Genomic DNA, 12254 nt, shown 5'->3' with positions numbered 1-12254 from the left:
GAGGACAATGGAAGCAATCAAAATCTGTATTTTTTTTTTTAATTACAGTATATAATAAATAAAAGGCTAAATGAATAGAGTGCAAGTCTAAAAGGGGCACGGTTTTTTTTAAATAATATACTTAGAATAGAAAGTGCTAGAGTCAGAGTGTCAAATAAAGGTGGAAGAGACTTGTATAACGTTTCAGATAGCCTAATATAAAGAAATGGATTTCAGGGATTTCTATAAATGACCTTTACATAAAATGAATAATTTTAAATTTAGGAATCCCCCTCCCCCAGTGTTCACAATATATATAGTTTCAACTTAATAAAAATGTAAAGTTAATACGTCTTCATTATTACATTAGCATGAGGCCAAAACTTTCCACTAGGCATTACTCCACCCTGTCCACGAATATGTTCTGCAGCTGATGACACGTAACGCTTTGTATAATCTTTAACATGAACTCCGCCCATACAAACAAGTCATCACGCAAGGCCCCGCCCACCAGCGTTGGCGTCATCAATTCAAACTGGTTTCGAAAGCAGACTGAAGCTCAGAGCTCAGGCTGCGCCGAGAAGGGAGGTACAGACCGTACTGCACGGCCTTTTATATTTCGTATGCGCACAACACCTTGATTTGTGAAGATGTGGACGGCTTTAGGGCAACTGCTGCTTTTACATATGATACTCGTGGGTTTTTTGCTGGTAAACGGTAAGTGTCTGTTTTACGCTGTCAGTCCACTGTTATGAATGTGAATGAATGATGCTGTAGAAACACCGGCGCAGCCGCGTGCAATCTCTTTCCTTTGACGAGACATTATTAGAGCGGTTTATAGCGTATCTCTCTTTAGGCAGCTTGCATTGTAAAGTATTGTCAACTGGTCAAGTATATCATGTTGTTCTAGTCCTGCCGTCGTTACTGTGGGTTTTTTAAGAAAAAAAAACGATTTTTAAAATGTAATTATTTTAGTCTATAACGTTACTTCGAAAATAGTAACTTAGAACACTACTGAAAGTAACACACACAATTGCAACTTTGCTGTGTCTAGTGCATCATTCAGCTAGGTCATTGTTTGTCATTTCTCATAGACTACAATTATAAGTGGTCATCATATTTTCTGCATCCTTTCATTGCACACGTGCACATCGATTTTCCTGTGACAGTAGCCTACTGCCTAACAGCTGTTAACAGATCTAAGTGTAAAATTGTCTGCAGTTTCTAAGAATGTGCTAAATGTTTTTCTAATGTCTTCACATTGCCTCGCATTTAAGAATTTTTTGGTTTTTCAAGTTTTCAACAACTTGTGATGTACAGTATGTGAATCTATAATAAAAGTATATGCAACTTGTACTTTTTAAGTCACTGAACAGTTTGTTTTGACATTGGGGCAAAGTAAAGATGTAACCAAATATTTAAGGTTGTTCCTCAGTTTAAAAACTTGATCCTTCCCAAAGTTTGGACCCTGCATTTACTCCGATCTTCTTGTGTGATAGGAAATAAACCGGACTGTGAAAGCGGTCAGTTTCAATGCAGGAACGGCAGGTGTATCCCGACTCCATGGAGATGTGATGATGACGATGACTGCTCGGACAACAGCGATGAGGAGAATTGCCGTGAGTAATCTGAACCCTCTTTTTAACAGGTGTCTTATGTAGGTGTAGTAGGTGTCTTATGACTTACTAGGTTTTGAAACGCATGAATAAACTTATCTCGCTGTTTCTTTGGAAAGACTTCCATCTGTCACGAGATATGGCTTTAGGTAACTTCACACTTGACATTTGTAATTGCACCTTAATATTGTAATTAATAATGGTGACATGAATAAGTGACAGTGTGATCGTGTGGGCATATTCGAAGCTTATTAGACATAGACATCCAGTTATTAGCTAGAAATGGAATTAGGACTTTGCAGGAAGGTTGACTGTCAGGATTGTTTTTTCAGGACTTGCTAATAAAAGACAAACACAAAAACGTATTCAGCAAGACAAATGTCTTAATTGAGATGTAAGCTACAGCAAAGGGGAGAAATGTGCAACTGGCACAAAATGTAATTATCCAGATGTATTGGTCACGGTATTAATTGCAAATGCAGTAATTATCTTGGTCAACTGATTAATATGGTAAAGTGGAGGCACGGTGGAGAAAATATTTTTTCTACTTTCTTAAAAACTATTTCTTTTTTAACTTAAAAGTCCTGAAGTTACTTTACGGTCTTGCACTCAAATCTGCACTGCACACTGGGCATGTTGATTCAATATAGAATCCCAGAGTTTTAGTCATGTAGGATTATAAAGGTCATACTTGTTGCTCTCGTTCCATGATTATGGCTGGCCTGTGCTTCCTACTAAGCTTTCTCAGCTTTGCACAAAAATAGTATGTGAGGTAAGATTGTTAAGCTACATTTATCAAGTAAGAGAAAGATACATCTGCAACTTACTATTAGGGATGGGACGATAACCGGTTTTATTGATAACCGTGATAAAATGTGCTGAAGGTTAGTAATATCGTTTAAAAAGAATTATCATTAAAACCGTGTTTGATTATCGCGGTTTTAATAACTCACTATTAAATCATGTCCAGCCAGCGACAGTCTGACGCAAGCGCAGCGCACAATGTTTTTTTTGTTTTTTTTTCGAGAAGGAATGGCGAAAGTCAGTGACTTTTCTATGCTTTTCTATGCTTCTACACTTTTCATTGTAAGGAAGGAAATGCCACAGAATTTAATCTTTCTTTAAATTAAGTGCATAGAGTTGCTTGTTTTATTAGTTGTTTGTTGATTATTAAATATAAAACTTGCTGAAATGTTTTCAGTGTGAGCATCAACTATTTTTGAACACTTTCATCTCGTTTCAACAAAACCGTGATAATATTGATAATCGTGATAATTTTAGTCACTATAATCGTGATATTAAATTTTCATACCGTCCCATCCCTACTTACTATATGCCGTAATCACTTTCTGCACAACAAAACCTGTAGTCTTTGGGTTTTTGCTTATTTAGATGACCCATTTTTATTAATTATGTTATATGAAACCACCTGATTCTGATTTAATTTGAGAGAAATAATGAAATTATTGCACTCAGAATTTTTCGTGTCATTGCCAACTTTCATTCCCCCAGGTTCAGGTTTGTTGCATGCACCTGGTGTTTTCTTGGCATTGGTTGTGCTCGTTTAAATACATTCATGCTAAGGTGCCCTATTACACGTGGTATCTCCAGCAGGCAGGGTATCTGTGAGGTTTCTCCCCAGGTAGAAGCGCTCTCTTGGGCTGTCAGCGGGCTGAATGCTCCTCTCTCTCCTCTGGATGTTTTTTGCCGCAGACTTGGACAGACATTGAATTAGAATAATACCTTAAGGATTGTGCTCTGTGCTCCCCTCCCAGACACAACATACTCACAGAATTGGCAGGATTCCTCTTTAGTTGCCCATGGAGACGGTAATCGCAACACTTCACGACACATACTGCTCCCTCTCCCTCTCTTTCTGTGTCTCTTTTTTCAGTACCAAATTCTAATCACAGGGCTTTGTGTCTGAAGATGAAGTGGGCTATTTGTTAGAGACTGGCTTAGTGACTATTTATGTGTGTCAGGATGGCCTTTAATCTTAAATGATGAACGTCACATGGACGTTTATTATTACAAGACGAATCAACATTGATGAAATGCTGTCATAGTACTTTTTAAAGCAGTGGTTACTGTTAATGATTTGTTTACTTGCGGTTAGTTTTGGGCTTTGATGAAAACAAGAATAGAATAAGAGAATCTGAGTGTGATGATAAACAAAACAAGTGACTGTAATGATTGTAAATTTTGGGATAAAAGCCCTGAAAGAGTGTTTCATAATTTGCTTGTACACTACTTCAAAAATTTGGTGTTTTAAATATTTTTGAAAAAACCTCATCAAGGCTGCATTTATTTGATCAAAGATAAGTACAACACTATTATTGGGAAATATTACTAAAATCAAAGAGAACTGTTTTCTCTTGCAATTTATTTTAAAGTGTAATTTATTTATTTTTCCTGAATCTGAAATCTGCTGAATTTTCAGCCGCCATTTCTCCAATCTTCAGTGGTACATTATCCTTAAAAATCATTCTTTTGTAACATTATAAATGTCTTTTGATCAATGTAGTACCATGCTGAATAAAATCTTTTATTTTTTTCTCATTTTTTTTTTACAGTTTTTTTCTCATTTTTTCATTGGTTATTTCACAGTGACTCGGATACACGTTGCCACTCCCAGACATCAGTTTCATGGCTGTTTTTCACTACCCTGTGTTTTACAAATATAATGAAGTGCCAATGCACAAATTCTTTATTTTTTTTTTATCTCAGTCTCTAAAAAAGAGGTCAAATAGGGTGTATTGTACAAGGTCACCGGTCACAGACATAATCCGGTATCCCGTCTACGGTGGAATGTTTATCGAATCTGTTGAGATAATGAACCTAACCAAGTGTATCACAAGCATTGCATGTTTAAGAGTAATGAGATATGCCTGTGGGAATGATATCTCGTTTTTATATTAAATGACTGTGCAAGGTTACAACTAATAAAGCTGGTCTGTGTTAGAAGGGTTAGGCTATTTACAGTATTATGTGTAGCTATTAGACTGAGCTCTTGTATTACGTGTATAAATGCACTTCTTTCTTATTCAATCCAAACACACATAGTACACACAGAGTGAAGCGGAGCCAAATGAGAGAGTAAACACTAGTATAATCATTTCCTGGTACTGCTGCACCGAGCGAGAAGGATCTCATTTGTTTACTTTGAGGTAGGAAGTATTCATCATGGGAATGTAATTTTTTTTTTTTTTTTTTTTTTTTTGGGAAATGTGCAGATTTAATAATAAGTATAAAAAAATAGCCCACAAAGTTCAGGGCCTGTTAACCGGAAGAAAGGAGTTTTAGTGAGAAATCAATATTTTTATGATGTGTACATTCATGATGCCATATGGTCTGACCCGCGTAAATGCAGTGCAGATATTACTGTGCTGAATCACTACCCACTTCTTTTATATGTTTTTAGTGTTATGTACCTTTTCTGGTACAGTGCTCTGTGAGTCATTTCTGGGAAAAAGGAAGCAAACCACAATGATTTTAGGATTTTTATCAAACGGGATCGGCAGGTTTATAGGGCTACTTCTTGCATTTACACATTAAATAATTCAGACAAAAATTTGGTCATTGTTTACTCACACACTTTCATGACATTATGAAATTTTCTCACACAATTACAATTAATGATTACCACAGCTTTCAGGCTTCAAAACGGATGCAAAAGCATAATGCAAGTGTCATAAAAGCCCTAATAAGTTTTTTAGAAGCTGTGTGATATCTTTGAAAGTTAAACGGACTGTTCGTGTCATAATTTATTCATCACTAGCAGTTAACTGTTGCAAACTGGATCAGCTAAATTCTTAAATGAATCATTCATACTAGTTTTGTTATCTGGATCAACGGATTCATGTACAATTTCAAAACGATAAATTCTTAAATTGGGCTGTGCTGCTTTCTTCATGAACTCTCGAATCCACCAAACTAGTCCGTAGGGGTTGAACGACTAATGATTTTTTTTAAGTTGACTTTTATGTGATGAAAGTCGAGTCGAAGTCGACAAGTCACTGATTACCTCATTAATGAACATAAGCTTGGAGCTGTAAAAAACACCTTGTGTACAGCTATGGCATATGACACAGCACTGCATACATAGATATTGCTCCTATAACAGCTCGTTTTTATCAGTTCTTTTGTCTTTGGGTCGTTATATTTCTCACAGATTTCTGCTCGTTTTAAATCCGATACAGATAAAGTAGCACAGTAAAGATTACAATCATATGAACACATTAGTGAGCGCGAAATTTTTAAAATGTTTTAATGAATTAATTATACCTGGCAGCGTCTCTCTACTAGTGAAGCTGTGGGATTTAGGTATTAAGAAATAAATTATAGAACTTTTCAGTTTCCAAGCTATTTTATTGAGAAATCACAGAACAGCGTTGACAGTACTTTTCCACGCTGAATGATTCTGTGCGCGAGCGATCTGCACATGACCCACGAGCTACTCTCTGTAGCCTATGTGTGTGCATTACAGTGCAGCAGCCCATTAGATTAGAACAGCGATTAACTAACCTGTATAATAAGTGGTTTAAAACGTGCATTCTCCCGTTCAATTTCGAGCGTCCAGTAATCACACATGCATGTGAAGTGCTTTTATAGTATGTATGTATTTGTTATTTTAACTGTTTGGAAATGGAGCGTAAATGTGGAAGACCTTCAAAGATATTTCCTGTTGCGCCCTCTATAGGACCGACAACTAGTCGACATCAAACTTAAAGCGTAATGGCAGACCATTGACCATTGGCTCCCATTCATTTTGGCGTCACTTTGACAACGAATAACTTTACATCTGAGGCGTTTAAAGACTCCATTTGTCCATTATTTATTTCTAAAGATACATGACAATGTATAAAGGGCTCCATTACCTTCTATGTTACATTATGGCCCCGTAGAAACAGTTTTTGTAAAAATAGGCTAACGATTGCGTCATAACCACTCGACTCTCTGTCGCACAGTAGATAAATTACCATACAGACAGGAGGAGAAGCTCGCAGGCAATCGGGGAGACGTCAAGAGAGAAGACCATAGATACAAGCCCTGGCGTTACATTTTAAAATACTATACAAAATAATTAATCAGAATACTTACTCCTGCTCACTCACGCCAAAGAACTCCCCGCTCACTTGTCTCAATTGAGTTCCAATGGGGTCGCTGTGTCCATTTCTTTTACTGTCTATGCCCCTGCACCGGTGCATGGTGCAACTAGTAGTGCGCATGTCAAGATGTTAAATGAATAATGATTTATAGTAAAATTTGCCATATAGACCATTTCTTTCATTCTGTCATTTTGGACCTTAAGAGCCCTCAGGATATTCTTCATAAATTTCTCAAAAAAAAAAAAAAAAAAAAAAGCAAATCTTGAGTGACTTTTCTTTGTTTGAAATTGTGAAGCATGTGTTGTGTATAGGGATGGGACGATAACCGGTTTTATTGATAACCGTGATAAAATGTGCTGAAGGTTAGTAATATCGTTTAAAAATGAATTATCATTAAAACCGTGTTTGATTATCGCGGTTTTAATAACTCACTATTAAATCATGTCCAGCCAGCGACAGTCTGACGCAAGCGCAGCGCACAATGTTTTTTTTGTTTTTTTTCGAGAAGGAATGGCGAAAGTCAGTGACTTTTCTATGCTTTTCTATGCTTCTACACTTTTCATTGTAAGGAAGGAAATGCCACAGAATTTAATCTTTCTTTAAATTAAGTGCATAGAGTTGCTTGTTTTATTAGTTGTTTGTTGATTATTAAATATAAAACTTGCTGAAATGTTTTCAGTGTGAGCATCAACTATTTTTGAACACTTTCATCTCGTTTCAACAAAACCGTGATAATATTGATAATCGTGATAATTTTAGTCACTATAATCGTGATATAAAATTTTCATACCGTCCCATCCCTAGTTGTGTACGAAGTTGAGTTGTAACAATGTGTGGAAACCCGTTACTGCTGTGGTAATTATTGCTGGCTTTGTTATTGCCCAAGGGTTTTGTTGTTCAGTTAATATGATCAGAAAACAATTTATTAGGGCCTTTCGCACCGCTATAGTTCCAGAATAAAATGAACAGTACTAAAGTACTGGGACGATTTTGCGCAAACTATTTCCTAGTACCATTTAAATGGTTGCATTAGCACTGACCGTGTGTACTAATTAGGGATGGCGAAAACAAAAAAATTTCTTGACCGACCACCGAGCCTCATTAGCCGGTTGAAACCGGAAAACCGAATAGTTTAAAATATGGTACGCTATTTGAAATAACAGCCATTTCGAGCCGCGCCTGCAATTTCGCAACTCTGTCGTATCTCTCTGCCGCTCTGCCTCCCACACACACACACACACACACACTGCCACTCACGTCACTTTTTTAAAATCCCCTACAGCGCGAAACATGAGTCCGGCAAACGCGGCGCCGAAGAGCTTGTTGTATGTAATCGTAGGACAAATGGCTCCTTAGTTTTAAATGGTTTGGGTACAAGGTGATCGCTTTTAAAATAAATGCATTTGTCTAAGCTCTAGAAAGCCCTCACCGCTTACAAAGTCAAGGGGCAGCATGTCTTTTTCAACCATTCCGCATATCTTTTGGGTAATAGTCTCTGAGCGCTGTTTGTCACATTTCCTACCTGCTAGCATAGATGACACGGTAGGTTGGCTTTGGCTACCTTTCTCACCCGAAGAGGCTTGCGGGTGTCGCGTTTTCAGGTGATACATCATAGATGATGTGCTGCTACTATATTTAAGCACTGTATCACACAAGTTGCAACTTACATCTGTCTCATTCTTTTTGGTGAAATGGTCCCACACACTACCTTTCTTTGCTCGCTTCATCCTGTCGTCTGCCCTGGCTCTAAATTTCGAGTGTTTTAGCCTGTTGCCTTTACTTTTCGCAAACCTTGTGAGCGCGCGAACCCAAACGCTGTGACCTCGCGCCAAATGTTTTTATTGGTTTATTAAGTACAAACAGGCGAGTTATGAAAAATTGAATGTGAGGGATAATTTGTTCACTTAACACAAAAAGATGAGGAATGAGATGGCTAACTGTAGTAGCGTATAGTCCATTGTCTATAATAGCCTAATTTAGATATCACTTTTTTTTTTTAACCGACTACCAACAACTTTGACCGGTTAACGTTGATACGGTCAATCACCGGTTAAACGGTCATCGGTTAACATCCCTAGTACTAGTAAGTGACGTAAGCCGGTAGACAGCAATGTCAATTGTGCATGGTGTTCAACAATGTTAACAAAGTATAACATTAACAACAGGATGGAGGACGCCGTGATTGGAGCTGTGTTTTTGTTGTGTCTCACAGGTTTCACAATAATGGACATAGAATGCCGACGTATACATAAAGTGGTTGAAAGAACGTAAAGGAGGACTAAGATTCTCCACCGACAACTGGCAGTGCTACATTTGCCTGTACTTCAGTGTCCGTCCATCTATCGCTGTTCATCATACTTGCAAAATAAGCTTACACAATGTTTACAGTATGTTTAAACAGCGTTTTAAATCATGGCGGTTGAGGGCGTTTTTGAACACATCTGGCCAATCAATGCAATCTAATTTGGTTCTCGAAAAAGGCTGTCCGGTACTAAAATCGCACCCAGTTCCTGTGGTGCAAAAATGCCCAAAAGTGGGTAGTTCCACAATTAGTTCTGGTACTATGAAAAGGTTCCTGCGGTGCGAAAGGTCCTATTGTGAAACAAAGACCGGGGTGACCATGTACTGTCAATGTGCATTATATAAATCCAATTAGTCTCCATGTGCGGATTGTGTGTATGTGTAAGAGAGAGTGATTATGCCATATCAGTGGGGTCAAGGGCAAGAATTGTCTGCTTGTGCAAAAACACAAAATCTTAAAAATACCAAAACAGATGCTGGTTTTTTCCCAAGTAGCACTTATATCCAAATGATGGCATCTTGTTTGAATGTGCAAACCTTTATTAGCATGAAGATATTGTGGATGCCTGGATATTGTGGATAAGCTTTTGGGTGAGTTTCATGAGCTACTCACTGTTATGAAATCTTAGGGCTCTGTTTGTTCTCTGCAAGTGGGGGTGGGGAATGTGACAAACTGAATAAAGGGAGAGGTGAACAAAGACACTTCCTTCAGCACACTCCGTAGCTGTTGGTGAAGGGCAGCTGAAGCGGTAATAACGCTTTTTGTTTCATTTATCTATTTTTTTTTTCTACATTGTATTCTCGTGGTAGATATATTCCAGGTGGTTTTTGCTCATCAAGATGTGCGGTACAATGAACCACAGGCCAGTGATTGGTTTGGCAGGGTGGTAGTAGAGAAGAGAGGATGTAGGAAAAGCTTCTTCTCACACAAGGTTCTGGCAGATTTTGGTCTTGTGTTTTCTTACAGGATTTTGGTTTTGCAGTGGATAAGGTGCTGCAGTGATGATGGATTTTCGTCCTCATCACTAACCCAGAAGTTAGCATCATCCTGGTTCCCAATAGGGTTTTTAAATTGGCTTTAGTGATTCCTGAACTAACTTTTTCCCAGAAAATGTGAGCTTGAATAGTTAAAAAAGTGTTTAATAGTTTTGAAAGACTAAGCTTGCCTCCCAAACATTAATGATCTAGCCTAGCAACTGCAATTTTTCTCAGACAAGCTTTTGCTCTTTAATTATGAAAGTCTGAAAGTAGGATCTGTGCATTTGGATAATAAAAATGTGATAAATGTGTTATGTTGTCACAAATAAATCTTGAGATTCATGCTGTGCGTTAAACTATTGTCAGCCAATATTCTAAAAAAAACAATGTTATATTAAATTATTCTTTCTGGTCATCGTAGTGTCGGAGGTAAATAAAGCGTTACAACTGTGAATGTGTTGTAGAAACGCTAGGAACAGTTCTTTTCACTTACACTAATGTTATCACTTGTAATCATTTTCAAATGAGGCTTCTTTCTTTTCAGGCAGTATGATAAGCGTTTCCCTCGGATTTCGATTTGCAGTCTTTACAGTTTCGTCACACTTCATTCCAGACCATGTATGAGTGATATGCTTTCCATTTTTACCATTTTATGAGCATGTTTGACTGAAAATCACATAGTCTGAGTGAGCAACAATAACCAGGGGAATGGTACATTTTTAAGTATATAAATTTATAAATTGCCTTTTTTTAACACAAAACACAAAACAAGACAGTTCTTACTCTATTTAATAAATCAGTGAAAATCAATCCAATTTTAAATCAATCCAAAATTCTATGAAAAGTTGTCTGACCAATTCAGTCTGTTGACTCATATTCTTTTCTGACTGATTTGCTGATTTGAAATTCTCTATCTAATGAATAATTTGAAGAGCATGTTGTACTCTGTGTGTTTAAAAGAGTAACAAAACAACAGAAAGTGTCCAGTCCTTTTGTTTTTTTCACGCATGCTATAAATCACAAGCTCCTAGTGAGTATGTATGTACTATTTGTCATGGTGCTACAAACTCCCAAAATCCCAGTTCCTGTTTGATCACTCCTTGTGCCTAACAGCACACCGTACGTCTATGACCATCTAATCCCTGCCAGGATTAGTACAATATTTCACCATGACTCAGCTTTATTTACATTTCTGTTATTCATGCTCTCGCTCGCCTGTCACTTTCCCAATTTTGGCCTGGAGTGGAATCCAAAGAATATTTCAATACCTGTTATTCATGAATAAATAATTTGGCTAATACCCATCTGTGAAGTGATTGACGTTCTCCCAATGTGTGTTAGCTGGAATCGGTGTTTGTGAGTGTGGTTTTGTGTCACACAGCTTCAGAGATGATTTATTCTTCTGAGCTTGTCTACGACTTGGCCAGACTTTTCTCCGTGGTTTTTCTGTACTGTGTCAGCAGTGGAAATCAAGCTGAAAAGTGTCCTAAATCACAGCAGTGCAGCAGGGAGTGATATCTGCTCTAAGTAGCTATGATCCTCTGTTGAGATGAGGATGTTAAATGACTCCCATGGTTGTATTTACGACATGGAGAGTTGGTATATTTTATGGCGCTCTCCTTGCTGAGGGATAGAGAAAGATGTTTGAAGATTTTTTTTGTCCTTTTATGCTCTCTGAGAGAGAAGGAGTGAGAGAACTCTCTTGACCTCTTTTATTGGTGCTTTGGAACTTTTGCAGACTGGCAAACAGTCATCTGAATATATGGCAAATCTCACATACGTGAGCAAAGGGTGAGGCTTTTTACATACTGTACACTTATATACACACAAGGTCTGACCTTTTTTTATCAGGTTGCTTAGGCTGTTTGCAATTGGGGATGCTACAGGGGTTGCGATTCTGGCCAAGACCATTAAGACGGTTCGCTGAGATTTGTTTGTGTGTTTATGCATGATTTATTCTGCCTTGTGTGGCACAGCGTGGTATCTTTTTTTTTTTAATGGTGTTTCCTGATTGTCATTCAGTCGTAGGGGAGCAATTCAACTTTCTCACACACAGACCACCTGGTCAGGAGATAAGATGGTGAAATGAGAATGTCATGATGAAAGTGAAAAGGTTTGAGATACATAGAAGGGGAAAAAAAGGCATTGTAGTGAACTGGGGAAAAGGAAGATGTGTACTGTAAATAAAACAAAAAGGGGGTTTATTTCTAGTTTCTTAATAATTAGAAAGTTAAATATTAATTTAAGCATAATTTAATAGAATCTAAAACTA

General features: G+C 37.5%; 1 protein-coding gene across 4 annotated transcripts in view; it reads left to right on the top strand.

The window, feature by feature from the left end:
• Window positions 1–503: 503 nt before the first annotated feature.
• Window positions 504–12254, top strand: part of LOC132161127 (low-density lipoprotein receptor-related protein 8-like) — a 174114-nt gene continuing 162363 nt past the window's right edge. For 2 of the 4 annotated variants that reach the window (XM_059570940.1, XM_059570938.1), the window contains exons 1-2: window positions 504–696; window positions 1479–1598. In XM_059570940.1, coding sequence (XP_059426923.1) covers window positions 630–696; window positions 1479–1598 — 187 coding nt within the window. In that variant the 5' untranslated portion in view covers window positions 504–629. The remainder of the gene's footprint in view (window positions 697–1478; window positions 1599–12254) is intronic. The other 2 variants (XM_059570939.1, XM_059570937.1) reach the window with 1 other exon arrangement.

This window comes from Carassius carassius, chromosome 17, assembly GCF_963082965.1.
Source record: "Carassius carassius chromosome 17, fCarCar2.1, whole genome shotgun sequence".
Lineage (NCBI taxonomy): Eukaryota > Metazoa > Chordata > Actinopteri > Cypriniformes > Cyprinidae > Carassius > Carassius carassius.
The sequence above is the reverse complement of the archived record's forward strand: the minus strand, read 5'-3'. Positions and strand labels throughout refer to the sequence as shown.